At 35.8% G+C, this 20,509-nt stretch overlaps 2 protein-coding genes across 3 annotated transcripts in view; both read left to right on the top strand.

The window, feature by feature from the left end:
• Positions 1-7,977, top strand: part of LOC139691926 (cardioacceleratory peptide receptor-like) — a 435,230-nt gene extending 427,253 nt beyond the window's left edge. The window contains exons 9-10 of the mRNA XM_071589875.1: positions 4,969-5,326; positions 7,598-7,977. Coding sequence (XP_071445976.1) covers positions 4,969-5,281 — 313 coding nt within the window. The 3' untranslated portion in view covers positions 5,282-5,326; positions 7,598-7,977. The remainder of the gene's footprint in view (positions 1-4,968; positions 5,327-7,597) is intronic.
• Positions 7,978-13,961: 5,984 nt separating this feature from the next.
• LOC139692141 (beta-1,3-glucan-binding protein-like) overlaps positions 13,962-20,509 on the top strand; it is an 85,521-nt gene continuing 78,973 nt past the window's right edge. Inside the window, exons 1-2 of one of the 2 annotated variants that reach the window (XM_071590196.1) lie at positions 13,962-14,214; positions 14,344-14,516. The gene's annotated coding sequence lies outside the window, so the exon portion shown is untranslated. Of the gene's footprint in view, positions 14,215-14,343; positions 14,517-14,791; positions 14,797-20,509 lie in introns of those variants that run through there. The other variant, XM_071590197.1, reaches the window with a different exon arrangement.

Below are 20,509 nucleotides of genomic sequence, written 5' to 3'. Positions count from 1 at the left end.
AAATGTAATATGTTAATTGCATACTTGTTAAAAAATTTGACTTTTTATTTTGAGTGTTAGGAAGTATTGTCCATCATAAGACAATTCCCAATCAATAAAAGAACATTTTTGTGCTCTCGATGGAGCCCACTATTGGAAGGTTACAATGTATAATATTTAAAATTTGTTCATTTTATAAATGTTTGAATAACAACTCAGCTTTCATTTAATAGAGCCTATTAAACCATTAAACCAAGCCTTTCTAGCTCATGTCAGTTGAATGTCTGATAAAAGTTCACACTTGTCACAGTTTTGAATGAAAAGGGTGTAAAACTGTGTTCTGCATGATCAAAACTCAATATAACAGATTTTTTTTGCAATTATTGTCACAAGCTTGAAGTATTTTAGCCTTCAGTGTTAGAAAAATTTTAATGTGAATGAAGGGCAAAATCTGTATAAACCTACCAAGTAGATACAAAACAGGGGTATTACACATATTCTTTATTCACTTATCAATAACTCAACCAATTGTTTGGCTAAAGATGTGTAACTAATGGAATGAAAATAATATGAATATGCACTAATTATTCACATTTGCTTCAGTAGTCATGCTATATATATTCAAGTTTCATTTTTGTCAGTGATACTATATCCACATTCTCCATGATGGATGGATGGATATAGCTTTGATGGAAATGGAGGTTTTCAGCAGATAAGGGAATAGATTAATCTACAGCTCTTGTTTAGAGGAGCCAAATTAAATTCAGGCAATTTTGCAAATACAAACATTGACCACTATCTTTTATTTCGAATGACATCCCTTTTAAACTTTCTCATTGTGGTGATGAAATTTCAGCAGTGTAAATTTCCTGTTTAGTCTGAAATTTGGTTGGGGAAGATAGCTCACGCCAAAAAAAGTATTTATGACTCCTTTGATAAAATTTTGCTCCCTAAAAGATTACTCATCACTCTGAATGGTCACTTTTGTGCCGACCCTTTTCAATAGAAGGAAACTGTGGACAATTTATTCATTTATTAAATTTAAAATGAGAATGATTGATACTGAGTTTTAATTGTATTTTGATCTTGACAGTGTGTATCTCCATAGTTCAAATGTAGCACACTTGTATGCTCAGTCATCCATAATTGATCAGTGCACAGAGATTAAAAATTGAAACTAACAAGTAAAAAAAAAAAAACATTTTCACATTAGATATTTCATATCATTTTTTCTCATTTCAACAGTAGTGACTCTTTTCAAAATAAGATTTGAAATCTTCTTCTTTATCTTACTAGGCACTTAGGATCAGTGCCTGAAGAGGTTTTATTTTTGAAAATTTAAGCCAAATAAATTTTCTTATCAATTCTCTAATGGGTGATGAAATTCCTCGATTTTATCAGGGGAAACAAAATATGAGTTACCCTAATTTTTCTAATACTTCCTTTCTGGATTAAAACATTTTAAATGCCCACCAAGTCTCATCCTTTAAAATTAGGAAGATATTTTGAATAAATACACTCAAGTTCAAACTCAACTTGTGCATCTGAGTGTATCCATAAGTGAATAATTTTTATTTCAAATACTAATATACTTGGATAGGCACCCAATGAAGTTAAAATATATCCAACATGTACAGTGACTTATTAAACAAATGTGAATTTCATCCAATTAAAACTTTTATGATTATTCATTTTTGCTATTTGCACTTTTAATTTGTAATAACCCTGTTTGTTAACACTCTCACTTTGCATGCCTGAGTAAAAGTTCACTGAAATCATATTAACGTTTTTGAAACCTGAGAATAAAACAATACAACAATGTTTTTCAACATTCCACTGAAAATGCATTTCAATATCAAATATTACACAAAAAGACAAATTTTCCTCCTAGCACACTTTATTCTTTTTACACCCAAGAGCCATTGGAGTGAACTTTTACTGTGTTTGTATTTAGCTTGATCCTAGAAGTTCAAAGCTTTGACAATAGTTTTTAATAAATTGATAATAGATCAAGATATTAATGTATTTTTCTGAAAAGTTCTCTCCATCTAAATTAAGAAGCTGTATAAAGGAGTTCATTACAGAATTAAATTTATAAATGTGTGGAATATTTATGCATACACCATTTCATTATGCTGAGATCATAATGAAAATACTAAAACATAACTTTTAAAGCATATTGCTTATGCAGTGTGCATGTTTTTATGCACGAAAAAGAATGGAAAAAATAGTTTTAGAGTTTTTGGGAGAAATTCAGAGAGACAGAAAAGATAGATGCAGGGCTTATTGAGAGCTACTGGGATGTTGAAAATGGCAATTGAGGAGGGTTTGGTCAGCCAGCTAGAGCGAGGAAAAGATAAGACATGAAAGATGAAATGGGGATAGAAAGTATGTATTGTTACAAATTGGCTCATTGTGATGTAGAATGTTATGATATTAAGCATAATGTTGGATCAGGCTAATAAGGATGGGTTGTTTTTTAAATACAAAATATAACATAACTTTACTTTAACCTGGTATACCCATGCATTGTATATCAATGTTAAAAGGGCATAAATTGCTGACATTTAAATAAAAGGGAGAACATTAGAAAATTATGGATTGAAAATTCATGCTGACAGTATGGAGATATTTCTTCCCAAAATTAGGAAATAAAATTTATTCACTTATTTTTGCTTGGTCTATAAGTGTGAGAGCAAAATAACTTATCAATCTTCAACCGAAGATTACATTAGAGAACTTTGGAAGTTACTGCAGAGCTCAGAATAGATAACTTTAAAGCCTCAAATGGATGGCTGCATTTTGTCGTCAAATAGATATTCAGTTCAATTTGGGAAAGGGTTTGTCAAAAAAATAAATAAATACACCAAATTCAATTATTTCTTTACTCTCACATAACATGTATAGGCAATACACCTAAGAATAGGAATTCCTTCAGTATGGTGAGAAATTTGTTGACATCAACAGGATGGTACCAGTAGAAGTATTAACCAGAACAAGGCAGGAGCATCAGCAGCGCAGACTGCAGATGAAATCATGAATGAGGAAAGAGATCTGGGTGCCATAGAAGAAAAATGGGAGCATATTTAAAATAGTATATTTGAACCTAAATGAAACTATACGAAACTATACTATCTCATAGACACAGCTAATTAAAAAGGCAAGGAAAAAAATTTCAGAAAAGATAATTAGATAGAAGGACAATATAAGGGAATGGAAAAATGTGTGCACAGAATTGGATAGAATTATTACAAAGACCAAAGAAACTGCGGGAGATGCCGCAACAGTAACTTTTAACGGAATCCGCTAATGTGCATTTCAATGCAACAATTTCAGAGTGTAAAAATGCACTGCACGACGAATGAGTGTAAAGTGCACGACTACGAATGCCTGTGACATTGTATGTACGGTATTTCGTCACAACATCTTGTTCCTTTAAAAGCTCCAAAATTTCAGAGTTTAAGAGGACACCTCGGTAGCTTAAGTGGCTAAAGCACTCGACCGGATATTGAGGGATCTGGGTTCGTATCCCAGTTAAGGCGAATGATTTTTACACTCTGAAATTGTTGCATTATTACAAAGAGTTAAGAGTTGAATTATAAGCTGAGGTGGGAAGCTAATAGCCTGAAAAAGTGAGGCAGAAGATGAAGCACAAGGACATGGCGAGTTTATGAAGAAAGAGAGAAATAGGTGAGCTGAACAGGAAGGTGAAAGATCCATTTGGAAGTAAGAAAGGAACATATGTTTAGACTATTAAAGATACTGAAGGAAAATTACTGATCAAACAAGAAAGATTAAAGAGAAATGAAAAGAATATGTAGAGGAGCCATATGATAAAGATATTAGGTCAGCAAGTTTACATTATTATTATCGGTAATCTCCTGGTTAAGGTATGTTTTGGGTGGACACAGGCTACCAAGCAGTGGCGTGACAATTTCCTTGCCTCTCCAAGCAAAACATAACCCATTATAGAATAAGCCCTTCCCCTCTTCAATTCTGCATACTTCCTTCCTCCCTTCATCCTGACCCACATCCCTATCCTATTCCTGTCCCTTCCTTGTACGCCTAACATTCTCCCCTCTATTACAGTCTTCAACATCCCAATGCCAATCAGAATGCACTACATCCATCTTTCCTGCCTCCTTTATATTTCTCCCAAACATCTCCTCTCCTCCCCAACCATAACTAGTACTTACTCATTTGTTTTCCTTTCAGTCCACTTCACCTTCTCCATCCTTCTAGCCCTCATTTCAAATGCCTCCAATCTATGCCTATCATTCTGCTTTAATGATCATGTTTCTGTGCCGTAGAAATCCATATAAGTTTAGACATAAAAAGAGAATGTGATGTGGATGAGAAAAGTATAGGCTCAGGCCTTCCTGATTGTTTTATTAGAGTGTTGTTTTTATGGTATTTAGTGTCATGTTGGATAAACTAAAGATGCATAGAAATGCTCAGTACCTATGCCCATCAAAAACCTGCCTTGATCACTATTTTTACTGCAAACAAAGTACAATAGCAGTCAAGCAGATGGAATTCACACATTCTGGGAAAACTCCTATTTCCTGTGGTGTATGTATGCACATTGATGATTTGCTAGTGATTTTTACCATCCAAAAAAACAGAACTTGGCCTTGGCCAGGGATTTATGGCAGCATCACCTAAGTTTGAACATGTGAACCTTTGGATGGTAGCCAAATGCTCAGCCCCCTAGGTTATTACGCATCCTAAAAAAAATAAATTTCCTATGAATAAAACATGATTACTGAAATAGCTCTTGGGTAACATTGGGGATATGATTCCTTTCCATGAGATTATCTGCACAGCATTATATGGATTATTTCCTTTTGAATAAATAGGAGGGGTGAAGTGTACAGCAACTCTTTTATGCTTCGGTTTCAGATGGAGAGAATTTGCCAGTAGATGTTTGTAATTTCATTTGGTTCTATGATAAGATCCAACCCTTCCCAATATTTCCTTATTTTTCAGGAGGTGTCCATTACTTTCATGGTTTGGTAGAAGCACAGATGATGGTGGTGGAGGATGCTGGTGGTGCAGCAAACGGTGGGATGACTCATCAGCTCTAACAGTGTCCGCAAGACAAAGGCGTGACACAGGGGGGGTGCATAGTTTCACAACTGACACCCTTACAGTCTCAACATCTTCTACGACTTCTACATTCCGAGGACGTGGGAGCATGATTGGGGGAGAGAATTCTTTTTCTTCAAGATATCGCCCATCCATGCATAAAACCCTTGCAGACTCAAACAATGCATCGAACACTGTCACGTCAGCTGTGTGAAGTTTTCATTGCTGCTAGTCTTATTCAGACATGACCTCGACCCAGGTAGTTCTTTCATTATTTAATGTACATAATGGAGTACCTTCCTTTCTACTCCTTTGTTTACACTACTTACTTCCTCCCCTTCCCCAGAATCCATCTGAATTAGATTCTGGGTCTTACATGGAATATTGGCCAATGACTGATGATCTTGTTCATATGAATTATTGGCAACCCATATCAAGTTAATTGGTATTGGAAACTAATATCTGAGAAACAATGGCTGCTGTTTACCCTCAATTAAGCACACACTTATTGGTTGTAGGTGGATTTCAAGGGTTATCAGACAAACAAATGCAGAAGGGTTTATCTTTTCAATAATTAAAAACTTATCTGAAGTATATTTTTATATTTATGATGAGCATTTTCACTCAAGTAACAAAGACATTTAGAACCTACTGATTATATAGATGCATCAGTATGCAATTATAAACTGACCATTGTCCATGAAATAATACTTTTCAAATATCTAGAGGGGATATAAAGATGCCAAAAAGCTGCAAATGACCATCATCAAATAAATAATCAGGCAAAAAAGTTGCTTTTTATGAATCAGGCTAGCTTTTGTTTTGGCTCAGCAGCTGCTATTTTTTGTTTTGTTAACATGGAATAATTATTCCTACTTTCTGAACATGATTATCTGAACAATGATTGATGAGTGCCTACTTTGTCTTGCCTTCATGAGTTTACTTTCAAAACAGCTACTGTAAACTATGTTTAGAAACATCATCTTAAACATAGGCCCAGAGGTATTGGTTTCAAATTCTTCAGGGAAATGGAAGAGTTTCCGTAGCTTGCATGGAAGACTATTGAGTTGTTAGGAAATTGCATGAAATAAAATGTTTTAAAATTCTCTAATGTCCATTTTGTTGTGGGGCCATTAATATGTGTATCAGGGGAGAGGATGTAATGGACTGTAGAAGAGGGAGAAAGCTTATGCCATGCTTAAATCCCTGCTGGTATTGATCTCATAATTAATTACATACTCTTTTCCAGATAAACCCTATTTTCAACTCTTATACTCACAGTATTTTCTCTATCCCCTTAAGTATGCAAAAGAGATTTAATGCATCATCTGAATGTGACAACCTGAACAACCCTTCTGCTGGCTTACAAAGAATGCCCAATTTTCAAATAACTTTTACAGTAAGAATTAGCATCCAGAAAGTTATGCAAAAAGTGTTTCAGTTCGATCTTATTCTCCAGTACTATTAAAATCAAGGAAATTTTTTTCAAAAAAGCGTTTGATTTGATGGAGTCTGTACAAACTCCTCAAGCTTGAATTTAAGGAATTGAGAGGCAATACTAGCAATATATAAAGCAGGGCTTTATAGTCCTATAAAGTAACTGTTATAAAACATATATTCCAAACTAACATTGAATTTTCTAAGAGAATAAGAGAGCATGTTGAACCTTTAAAAAACACATCTTTTATTCCTAAGTCTGAGATAGTCTCCCACCATAGAATCTTAATGCGCTGGAGTCCTGAAGTTCTACACTCATGCTCAGTTGCTACTTATTTGATTAATATATGTATACGAATAATTCCCTGCTCTCTAGATGAAATTTGGATTTTTATTATGCTTAATTTTCCAATATTCACTACTAAGAACTATAAACTCTGACCCTATCTGGTATGATTTGATACATTAAATTACACGTGTGCTATTAAAAGTGAGTTGGCATGCCCATTTAGTCCCACAAAAGTATGCAGCCTACCATATATCTCAAGAAGGCAAAATTCCCAATCTGGCTAAGCGTACCATATTTGCATTAGGAATTCAAATTCTAACACCATTATGCCAAATTTAGAATAATCAACTGCAAACCTCCATTTTGATGGCTCTAGTCCCTCTGCTTCCATAGCAACACCTCTGCTCCCTCCCAAAACTCTCTCCCTCCACTTTTAAGGTGTCCATTTAAGCCCCCTTACTTCCTCCCATGAATATGCAGGAAAGCAATTATATATATCTACTTCAATATAATATGTGCCATGAACTGTGTTAATAAACCAAAATTCCAAACACAACACTGTCTTTGGATATTTCTTTACCCACATAATAATATTCTCAATCCAAAGACAATATTTTCCCTCCCGTACTTCCTTGAATTTTATACTATAATTGTTCTCTTCTTATTTCCAGTTTAATTACCTTCCCCCTAATTTCAATCAACTCTTAATTTATCCGATATTGTGACAAATAACAGCATGGTATTACATGGCTGTCAAATGGCCCTGTATTATTAGCATATGTTTTAAAGTTTTATTAATTGCAGCTCTTAATCAGTGCACCACATACACTACAATGAGGAGAATAATACATGGCCGTTAGAAATGTCAATGGATGAAAGGAATTCTGGGGTACCAAACCAAAATTCTACAGAAAAAACAACCAAGTTCAGATGGCAAAGGTGATATGTGAAAAATGATGCTCTTTGTAAAAATTAAACTTATTTACTAATAATTATAATTGCACTAAAATATATTTGCATTTTTCATAGAAGATATGTCATGGTAATTACACTCATCTATCATATGTTCAGGACTTAGTTGCTATGCCACCATCTAACCCAAGTATTTCTTGGACATTGAAGAGTTTTATATTTACACTAAATTCTGTGCCATGACCTTTAGTGATCCCTGCAATATGTTATTTATCCCCCATTTTTTTTAAATATCCATTTACATTTATTTAAGTAATGAATCATATGAATATAGAATTAATTTTTTTCTCAAGGTTTGGAATGTATGAGGAAAAAATGACATTTTTTATGAAGTAGGAGTTCAAACGGAATAAATGTCTAAAATGAAAAGCAGAAGTCCTCTCTTATAGATATTTTAGAGGGATTTTGTTAAGCAATGGGATTAATATAGAGGTGCAAATTAGCTCAAAATATAATATCAGTGGAACGTTACATGATGTGCTTGTTCTTATTTTTGTATGATCTTCATTGAACTTCTTTTTTTTGTAGAAGTTTTATTTGTTGTTTGTGTATTCATATATAATAACATTAATTATGAAAAATGTATTGAGTCTTAAAGTATTCCGACTTAATGAAATCAAATCATCAAAGATGGGGATATGGAAAGGGCTCTTATGAATATCATTCACAAGCAAAATAATTCTCTGTATACATCACATGAAAAAGGTATAAAAGTGTCCAGCAAGTTACAAATACTTGGGAAAAACAGCTTGAGGTACACCTGTGCACTAATCTCAAGTTCATAGTAACATATACATTTAAGGGTTGTCATTTTCTATGATAATTTTTAACGAAGCAATATTTATTAGGTGCCTTCATAAATTATCCATAAATGAACATCCTTCATCTCTGTTTTATGGCATAAGTGGTAAGGTACCTGTGCTAAGTATGAGCCAATGCCATACATTATTCTACGCATAATAATCATATTGCAGGGATCGCAATTTTTCCTTCAGTTTCTCCGATGGTGGATCACCTAAAATTAATGCCTGATATCCTTCTACAAAAATGATGACATCAAGTCTTGATTCATATATATATATATATATATATATATATATATATATATATATATATATATATATATATATATATATATTTTTTTTTTACAAAATCCAAAATGGCCACATTACATTCTGCAGCAAGTTTTCTGTAAATAATTTAATAATAAGAGTGGTGTAAATAATTGTTCCTTATGTAAGTATTTTGTATTAATCCACATATAGATAATACGTAAATTTACTATTATTGTTGTAATCAAAAATTGTCAAAACATGCATTGGATCTTATGTTCATTTTGCAATATTGAGAGTAAATGGTAAATTGTGAATCATTAATTACTGAGCTTAGCTGTGAAAACTTACCCACAAAATCTGATCAAAACAAATAAGAGCTGATGATAGCATTTAATAGAGAGTAATATTTTTTTAAAGATGCCCACTGTTTTTCAGCATTATGTGTACTCATATGGGATTTAAAATTGCTGCAGGAATCTGAGGAAAAGAAAGAGAACCAAACTATATACAGAGCAAATGTAAATATAGGCTAAAGCAATCAGTCAATTTTTTCATTACCACTAAAATTTAAATTTCTCTGACTAGTAGAATCATAATTCAAAGACTTTTTGCATAAATTTTTTAACATGGACAATTTTGATGTTACGGACTTTCAGGGTTAAGAACTTTCATTCCTTTGTTCTTTATTATATATCTACGGAGATGTGTAAACTGCTCAATTAATGCATAATGAGATTGTAGGCATTAATTTGGAAAATCAATAATTGAGGAAATCAAATTTCCATATTTTTGCCCAACAAGCACATAAGATGCACTTAGACTTTGAAAAGTGTTAGTGGAAAAAGTTGAATGATATTTCTTCAGCAGCAGTGTCTTTTTTTTAAAAATGAGTTAATATGGGATTGGCTTTGCAATTTAATTCTATCAAAAATGGTGGGATTTGTTGGGTCTGAGTTTTTACTGCTCAGGTATTTTGACTGAGGTAAGATAAAATGATTAGATACATGTGAAAGTGAGAATATATTGTTGTAAAAGTGTGTCTTACTAGCTGACAGATGTGTTGTAGATGGAAAATTTTGTGACATTTCATTCTATTATGCAATTGAATCATAGGTTTTGAATAATAATTTTTAATTAAAACAAAATTGAATCAAGCCTTTGGCCCACGATCTTGTGTGTATTTCTATAGCCACTTATTCATCTATTGGTTTGAATTAATTGATTTTGAAGTATATGGGTGAATAACTGTCAACATAAAATTCTCTGGGACCATTAAAAATTATTCTGCTGCGAAAATCTGAGTTAAAAATAATTTTCATGCTGAAAAATTTGTGATTTTGTAGATATCCAGAACTCAATCCAAATTTGTGGATATATTTTACTTTAACTACTCCTCAAATGCAGTAGCAACACATAGGTAAAGCATTTCATTTTTCAAAACATTCATGATTAATCTACATTTGATCAGTAAAACCTAGACTTATATTTAGATGGAAACTAAATTAAAGTCAACCAGTAACTTATACTTTATTTAACGAATCCTGTTTTTTACCCATCATCCAGTGTCTTCAAAATGAAGCATATGTGTCTGAAGCATTAACTTTACCGACAAGGTTGTTGTAACAATTATTAAATATGTCATCAAATACCACATATATATATATATTTCTGTAAATATGTAAACCTTTTCATGTAAAAACATTGTTCGATTCTCTCTTTTGTTGAAATGACTTTACTGTGCACAGTGTTGGTTGTTCCATTGAATATTACCTAGAGTAGGATTTTGTTTCTGAAGACTGTAGGTATTGTTCTCATGTGGCAAATGAAAATATTACTAACAGCATAATCAAACATGGTTTTTTTGAACAAACAGTATTATGTGAGCAATAGCACTTATATGTTTATTTATGTACAAAAGGATGTTGTGTAATAAATGTGAAAATTGTTGAAAAATAAAAAAATAAATAATTACTTCATCTATATAGCCAAAATTAATAATTCATTCATGAGTAGCAATAACAATGTAACATTAACTCTGTAAGGCTCATTGTTTGTGAAACTATTTTCACACTGTTTAACCCTCCTAATCTCAATACTGTGGCTTCTAAGGGTTGATTTTGAGTATTTATTTTTGGTGTGATATGTGCAAGATGGTCTCATGACATTGACATAAGAAAAATGTGGCTAAATTGTGAAGAAAACTTTAATACCTGTATACTTTTCTTTATTTTCCATTCCACCTGGCCCTAAAATTTTCTTACTATTCATACGAAGTACCAACTACAAACACAATATAGTTACAATTTTCTAAGATGTTTTTCCACCAAGATGAAATTTGAGAAACTCTTCATATGTTTCATTTGAACTAACTGTATAATTCTTGCAAATACTGTAAATGTAAATTAATGTCACCTAATAATATTTTGTAGAGACTTATTGGACATTTATGAAATTGGGAGTGTGTTGTGCATTTTTTTGGGCTGGGGATTCATTTAATTTCTTTCCCAACTTAACAATATAATCCAAAATTGAAATGTTTTTAACCCTTAGTGATTGTCTCTTATTACCTCCTTGCCCCAAAATGGAAGTTCTTGTCTGGTCAAAAAATGTATCGATTAATCTCTCTATGATATCTTAGTTTTCCAGCACCATTTCATTTTGCCACTCCACATGTGCATCAAACTGGCAATCCCAATCTAATTGCACAAGCTACTATAAGTATGAGTTGAGTGAATGAAAAGATGTGAATTCCCTGCGCACATCAACCTTTCATGCTTCACTATGGTACAACACAGATTATTGAATTTGTTTGAATGGTTTTTGAGTATGGTGAAGTCTTCACAGGTTTGATTCTGGGTGTCAGCTGCCAATTTTTCGATGACTACCTCCATAATCATCCTCAGTGTATTGATCTGAGGATGAAACATCAGCAGCTGACACCCTAAAGAGTCAACAAACCCACCAAGTCTTCTCTTTAGTGAAGCATTTTTTCACTGGGAAAGCACCAAATCTTACATGATTTTCCGGTGTTGATTCCACAGCCTTTGATCAGTTGGACAGATTTTAGTTGGTGGCAGCTTTCTTCTCTTTTTCACCAAGTAATACCCATCACTTTGTCTCTTACCCAATCTATTTCCCTAAAAATCAAATGCTCTGCCCAAAAAACAAACTGCCTTTGCTTTAGCAAAATAAGGATAATAAACATTAGAATATATGAGTATGTTTGCAAAATATTAAAGCTCATGATTTTTGGACTTTTTTTATAAAATAAGGATTTGATTTATAATTATTTATGTATATAGTTATCAGCATTATACACTTATTTCTTTCTACAGTTGAACGACTCATCAACAATATGTATGCCATGCATGCTGCTTGTAAATTATGTGTAAAAGTAGCATTCTGTGGTACTGATTTTTTTGACACTACCGAGAAATAAACTGAGGATAGACTATTGGGACCTTGCAAAAAAACTACGGAGATGAGAATGAAATAGCGTAATACTTTTTTTTCTTTGGAATATTATTTGTTAGCCTAGGAGTTATAGTCATGACTATTTATCTAGCTCTGTACTCTGATAAATATTTAGAAATAAAACAAGGGCACAAAATCATTTAAATTTTTAGAGCAAATCTATGTGATTTCCCTTGTTGTGCATTATTAAAATGTATGCTTACTTGTCGTTATGTATGTACTGACTCTATCTTGGTTCAAGATTCATATGTGCTCATATGAGTGAAGATTGTTCAAATATACCGTGAGGGTTAATTATTTTCTTTTCATATTTAGCTAATATTTTCATTTTTGCGGAATTGTCCGTGAGGTTAGAATTGCGTGTGTGGTCTCCCCTCCTCGATCACCATTTCATTCCCGATCTCTTGGTGGTTTTATCGATCCGATTAAAAATAGAGTGGGTATTTAAATTGCCCCCGAGACATTTGCGAAAAGGAAACCACTGTGGTCAACCAGTGTTGTGAGGGAAGAATCTGAGGGTGGTTTTCTTTAAAAACAAAAATGCTTTGGTAGGAACTAACCCCGACAATTTCTCAGGCCCTGTCCATCGCTCTCTCGAACGATCGATGCCCGCACGGCCTCCAGGGTTCGCGCCGATTGCCTGCGTTGCTGAGGCTCACACCAAGGATGGACTACAAAATTTCAAGTACCCGTGAAAATGGCCGAAATTTGACTATATTTACCGCCATGTGCAGTCAACCCTTGGTGCTTCGCCCTTAAAAGACTACCCCACAGCACCGCGGGGCTCCCAGCGCTTGAGTGGCTCTCTTACTCTTATTTCCTGTCAAATGAACACATGCGCGCATAAATATTTTTATGCAGCGTACACTGTATGAAAATTGAATTAGCTTAACGATATTTCTCCTGATCTTAATAATTCGGAATTGGGACCAATTGAGATCTTTATCTATACTGATAATAAAAATCGTATCTAGAGTATGATTGATTTTCACTAAAATTAGGTCTGCTCATTCTCGCATTTCGATGAAGCCACTGGGAATAGGTTGTTCATTTTTTAAACGTGTTTTCGGCGGAGAGAACATAAAATAGTCGTCGCCAAAATTTTGAAAATGTTCCCATTGTGAGGTGCCGTATTAAGGTTAACGATTCGATACACCTCAAAATACACGACGCTCTCAATTTGCGACGAGTTTTTTCCCATCTAAGTTTCCGTTGCTCCAAGAAATTTTTCCGACCTCGATGAGGGCAGCTGATGTATTGAGCAAGCCGCGTTTGTTTTGATCAAATCACGAAATTCCCCGGATGCGCGCTCGAAGGTGTCCGCCGCCTCGCGTCGCCGGGTTTGAGCGCATGGGGGGCAGGCGGGGGTATTGAGGAGGGGGGAAGGGAGGGGTGAGGAAAAGGTCCCCCGCCGGGTGTGCCGCCGCAGATCACTTTCACCCGTCCCTGGAGAGTGGGCGCACAGCTGTTAAGAGTTTCTGCCTCGCGGGAATGAGAACTTTCGCCTATCGCCGCACCGCCACCGCGGCGGAACTCCATTAATGGACCGCGCCGACTCTTTAAGGTTTCCAGTCGGCTCACTCGAGCTCTGCAGACTGTTTGGCGACCGCCGCCGCCGGTTGCGCGAAAGGTGTCGCACTTCCTCGCAGTCGCTCGCACGAGAAGGTTTATCGGCTGTTTGCACTTGCGTGCTTTGATTTTTGACTCCTTTCAAAAATTCCCTCGTGTTCTCTAATTTTTTGTCGCAGTTGCAAACGACAAGTTGCCCTTATCGAGAAGAATAAACAGTCAATTTTAAATGGATTTTAATTTTCATACATTAACAGAAAATTCTTCACACTTCGGCATTTTCACTAGAGCCTGATGCCGTTGGACTTCCCAGTTGTCTCTCTCTCTCTCTCGCAATACCCTGCCGGGAAGGTAAGAAATAAGATACCGTGATTGTGATACAGTATGAGCGAACACGGAAAACGAGAAAATCGTAATCTTATGTTAACCATGTCTGAAGTAGTAAATTTATTTAACCTGAGTTTGTCTTTTTCTTTTAAGCTTCAAATCATTTGTTTGATGGTCGGATTATTCCTTGGATGAGATAAAGATCACTGTGCCGCAGATAGTGCTACGTTTTCTGTGGTGATCCGCCCCGAAAAGAAATGTTTCCGGAATGAAAAATCTTTAACTTCCGGCACATCTAGAAACGACAGCACATTTTAATTAAAGAGGTATGGACGCCATGTGATTACTTGCTATTTTAGAGTACTTTTGATGCATCTATTTCCCCATAATTTTGAAACACGCCAGCGCAAATAGGCTAAAATTTGTAGGTCTTCTACCTTACGACGCAAATCATGGCAGTGGCGGAACTATAAGTGGCATCTTTATCCCTTCCAGGATCCCTACCACCTCAAACGGGGTATTCCATCCGTCGGGTTGGATGTTTAAAGACTGATCCTTCCTACCCTGATTACCTACGAGGCTCTGATAGCCCAAATGATTATAGCAGTAGGTCGTCTACTTTTGCTGCCACCACTACTTTCATCTCCATTCAAGCGCTTAGCAATACGTCCTGCTCATCCTGCTCAAAATCGCAAAATAATATTTGGCCACTGCAGTAAATTCTCTCCTTATTTTTACGAGGGCGATTCGAAAAGTAAGGTCTTTTTTTCATTGAAACCAAATTTATTCTCAACTTGTTGTGCATCCTAGGAAAGGCTGAGCATTTAACTATTTTTCTACATAGTCGCCTTGACGATCAATCATTTTTTGCATCCTTGTAACCAGCTTTTTAATACCGGCGTCTTACCTTTCTCCCGCCGCGTCACGAAGCCAACTGACGACTGCTTCTTGCACTTCCTCGTCTGACTTGAATTTCTGTCCTCCAAGGTGTTTTTTGAGAGCAGGAAACAAGTGGTAGTCGCTGGGGGGCAACGTCCGGGCTGTTGGGAGGGTGGTCGATGATATCCCAGCCAAATTCATTGAGTAGGGTGGTCGTTTACTATGACACGTGCATGTTGGTGTGGACGTGCATTGTCATGATGCAAACACTCCTTCGGTGAGACACCTTGTTGTAACCGATGGCCTCCGACACAATATTCTGCACGGAGAAGTAGCCACTCTCTTCATTATGGCCTTCCTTTATCTCATGAAGGGTATTCCTCCGGTTATTGCGCACCATCTCGTCAATTGGAGCCACCGTTTATTCCGGCAAACTCGGCCGCCTCGACCGCTGCTCATCGTGGACGTTTTCCCAGCCATCAAAAAACTCCCTGGACCACTTCCGCACGTTTTTAATGTCCATACACTTCTCACCGTACACTTCCACTAAATGGCGATGAATTTATATCGGAGAAGCAGTCGTCAGTTGGCTTCGCGACGCGGCGGGAGAAAGGTACGACGCCGGTATTAAAAAGCTGCTTACAAGGATGCAAAAAGTGATTCGTCAAGGCGACTACGTAGAAAAATAGCTAAACGCTCAACCTTTCCAACGATGTACGCAAAGTTGAGAATAAATTTGATTTTTCACGAAAATAAAAGGGAGACCTTACTTCTCGAATCGCCCTCGTATTTTCTGCCAATTGTTATGCAGGTATGTATCGCTATTAAATATTTTGATTTTAAGTTTTCCTACGACTTTTGCTCTAAACGGAAAATTTTTATCTCTAACCATGAAATATTTTCTACTGTCAAATTTTAAAATAATATTTGATTATGCCTTAACTTAACACCATAGTTTGTCCTGCTATGCTCATTTTTTCATGTCTTTCGAGCGATATCATTACGATGTGATTACGACTCCTCGATCTTGTCGATAAGGTTCCGGTGGCAATTTGCCGCTGAAATGCACAGTTTTTGATCAAAAGTGGAACTTGTCGTAACTAATATCTGAGAGCATTGGTTAAAATAGATCATCGTTCAAGCACGTTCTCTTGTGGTTGATGTCTACTCTCCGGTAGTGAAATAATTTCTTAAGTCATAGCTAGCCTTTTCACGCTGGATGAAGTAACTATCGCGGTGTACCTACGTACTCGGAGAAGAATTCGAACACGAAAGCTTTGGGTTCGCTCTTTGGCGCAATTTATTGACCGACCTAAAATCTTTTCCGGGAAAGTTGTAGCAGTTTCCTGATCCATTGAACTTGTAAATTATTGACCGGTAATGGGGGTAGGGACCATCAACGTGTCGTAGAAATAAAAAGCATTTCCCGTTAGCATTTTATATAATGCCGACGTTATTTGAAAGAACCAGTTATGAAAAGCTTATATGTTACGGTTACAGAGTAATAAGTGTTGAAATAGAGTGGTGTTCACAATTCGAACGCAGTACTGGTAATTATGCGGCTCAATAAGTTGGTCAAAGCATTGGAAACATCTGTGCGTGGGTGAAGGAGAGGAAAGGTTCCAAATTATAAAATACGACATTTTCCACCTTAGTAAAGCATCTCCTTTAAGATAAACCATTCACTGGTGTTTTTCTGGAAGACTTCCAAGCTCAGCATGAGAACAGTAAACGTAGTTTCCTTAATTAATATGAAATTATACCGAATAATTTTTCATAACTCTAATCTTAAGAATGGAATTACGGACAGATTTATTTACGTTATACCTATTGTTTTGTCAGACTCTATTTGCCCTGACATGTTCTTACAATATTGTTTTTTTGGTTTAACGTTTAAACGATGAAAACCATTTATACCTACTGTCGTTTTAATGTTAGGCAGTTCAGTAATAGTAAACATCCTTCCATTTTTCAAATTGCACGAAGAGGACAATTACCTAAGTAAGCTTACTTTGTCTGTTTATTGCTTCGTATAAGTATCATAAACTATTTAGTAACTGAGCATAAATGTACCAGTCCAGTATTAAGCTATCACATCTGATTTTTAACTTTTTACAATGAAGTTTTGGTCATATTTATACGGTTTGGAATATCGGTGACTGCCCCAATGTATATCAAGTATGATTCAGTCGGTAATTTGGGAATCGATTTTCAACTTATCTTTGCCCTATATTTTGAGGGGGCGAGGAACTACTTCTGATGTCGACTCGCCGGCGATTTGGGGTTTCCTGATCAGATAAAAGGGCACAACGTAGTAATTCGCTATCGGAATGGCATTAGGTCAAAGTTTCTCGTTCTTCTCACGCAACAATGGAAGGGTATTTCACCGAAGGTCTGTGGCCACCTCCTGTCTGCATTTGAAAAAAGGATATCGTATTGAAACATAATTTGGCATTTTTTAAGGGACAGCCATTACACATATTTATAAGGTTACGTGCTAACAAAACAAAGGTTGCGTGGTAACCTGAAGATGTTACGCTGTGTCGGAACCTTGGCCATATTAATTAGAATTATTCGTGGAAAAGCAAAGTGTCTTCTTTCATCACGAAGGATTGTTCACCATGTTTCACCTGAAACTGTATCTTATTTGCCTAAGGCAATCTTTCTCTTTATGTCCCTACTACTTTGAAAATTTCGCTCCAAAACATTCCCGAGATTCGTTAACTGCCCCACCCTGGGTTATAAACTCTTATTTTAATATTTAACTTAGTTTTTCTCTTTTTCTAAAACCACGTAACCTTACTTTTTTATTCTACTCTTGTCTATCTTCTAAACATCTCGTCTTTAATCGTTCCCATGTACTTTCATTTTCCTATTTAATTTCCCTATCACTATTTTTATCCTAATTATCAAACATAATGCCAATTTGCCCTCAATTTCATTAATTCTGTTGGAGTCTCATTGGAGCTATGCTCTTAAAGGCACTCGTATGCAAGATTTTTTTGGATCTCTTGGTTCTAGCAAAATAATACATTCCTGTGCACAGAAGAAAAAAACATTGGCATCTCCACTCCTTACACCCCAAATATCTACGCATACACCTACCCATCATTTATCCATTAAAATACTGGTAATTGTGGTGGCGATATCCCTCCTTCTTTCGCAGTTTACCCCATTTCAAACCAGTCACCAACTTTCCATTCACTATTATCGCCATTGTAATATTTTCATATATCTCTCTGTTGGAATTCAATAATTTCGTGAGCACTCAGTATTTTCTCAAAACCCTCCATAACTTTCCTCGGATAACACTGTCTTATGTTCCCACCAAATAAAGAAATGTACTATAACCGTTTTTACGTATTTCCAAACTATTCTCCCATATTTTCTGAAGAAAAATTAGGCGATCAGTGCATCAACTACTTGACATAAAATCATATTGCACTCCCCATATATTTTTCCAATGCTAGCTTCCGATGCAGTCGTCAACTTCGGCGGAAATTCCAGGACTTAGTAGCACGTAGCCGTGGGGTAGGTTGGCAGAAGTGGTCACTTCATAGTCTCACAAAAATAATGGGGCAACACTATGGGCTTTATTATTTACAAACATATTTATATTGAATGATGTATGCACACTTTTCACAGTCCATAGTGAAATTAGTCACAACAGACGCAAATACAGGTGAATGGTTTTTTCCAAAAATATTTCTTTCATGATTTGCTGTTTTAACAAGCTCCTTTCCAAGACAACTCATGTAAATTGTGCAAATTCCGCAAACAATTAAAAATTTTTCATCCAAACTTGTAATTCTGCTTTCTTCAAGCCCACAGGCATTCGGTTTCGCACCTTACTCTAAGCGCCGTCCTCTTTTAGGGTAGTAAATGGAAGATGGAAAAGAATTTTTTTCTAAGTTTACCTAGTGTAAAATTATTTTTAAATACTCTCATCATTATTTATCTTCTTATTGATCAGTATCTAAATAAAGAGTAAACACATAATTCTGCAAATCTTCATTATATAGTCTCAATATCGATATATTTCAATTTTTACATGGCTATCACGTTTTTCTAATGTTATGCCCAGTTCTTTGTGCACTTGTAAGACTGGCATTTTATTTGTTTTTAATTCTATCATCACTGCAGTCGTACTTTTTTTCGAGCATATAACGTTTCTTGTGAGTAAATCATTGGCTTAAAAAAATTCTTTTCTTTGTCGGGCAAATTTATTAGAAAACCCCGTAAAATATTGATTTGAAACTCTTTATCCTCAATTGCTCAGCAAATTATGTATAATGCCGTAGATATAAAAGAAAATGCATGTATCACTCTTCAAAGCACCGTTAGAATAACTAAATATTGGGAGAATATGATTTAGAGGAATGCTTAGCTTTCCGGTAAATCGTGGTAATTTTAATTGCTGTACCCATGGCCGAAAAAAGTTCCAAATTATCAGAGAGTGGCCAACCAAAGGCAATAGCTGACAGCTGGCTGGATAGCAGTCCAGAAGCATCCGAGATGCTAGCTATTTATGCAGAATTAAACACTTTATTTGCGAAGGCATTTCACTATACAAGGGTGCGTTTTTTTATATTTTTCACATTGAAATCATCGAAAGAAACGGGAAAATAGTATTCCTTCTAACAGAAAGGTTTGTTGCAAATGGACCTTGCAGATCTAGTGGAATGGCAGAGGCATTTTAAATCATATTTCTGTCTCTCACACGAACGAGCTTAGAATGCCATTGAAATATATTGCTGCGCGAAATTGCAAAGATAATAATATCAAGCGACAATTTATAAGTCACTATTTCGAAAGAACGCCAATTCGACTAGAGCACTTGCGATTGTACACTCCAAGTAACCACTGGTACAGAGATAAGCGCTGATACTAGTATGAAGTCGAACACAGGGGGACTTGAAGAACTCATGCGCTTTCACTAACCGTCAGATTTGCTCAAGTAATGCGCGAAAACGAAAGAGCGCGACTAAAAATACAAGAGGGGGAAATGAGATTGAATTCGTTTGCTGGAGAGAGCTCGAGGAACTATGCCGATGTCACGTGGTATCTGGAGAACGGTTCTTCCCGTAAATATGAGACGGGTAATTTCGCGGAGGAAAACGAGTCTTATATTATCTGTCAGCCATAAATTTGGAGTGACGTCACTCTGATTTTTGCTTGTCAAAATTCCCGGACACTTTTCCTCCCTCACTCTCCACGGAGCTCGAAATCCCAGAAAAGCGTATATCCTCAGAAGTTCTTTTCAAGCCCTCATCCAAAGAAAGCCATGATGCCGTCAAAAAACTTCGTGACGTAAGTCCAAACTTAACGTGGACAAATATACAACTAGAATTCCTTGAATCCGTGACATTTCTCATTGCGAGCATGGTACTGCTTATGTTCTGATTCCACTAAGGTCGTTGCTCATGTTGCGCATCCTCGT

Source organism: Hetaerina americana, unplaced genomic scaffold, assembly GCF_022747635.1.
Source record: "Hetaerina americana unplaced genomic scaffold, ioHetAmer1.1.p SCAF_4, whole genome shotgun sequence".
Taxonomy (NCBI): Eukaryota; Metazoa; Arthropoda; class Insecta; order Odonata; family Calopterygidae; genus Hetaerina; species Hetaerina americana.
The sequence above is the reverse complement of the archived record's forward strand: the minus strand, read 5'-3'. Positions and strand labels throughout refer to the sequence as shown.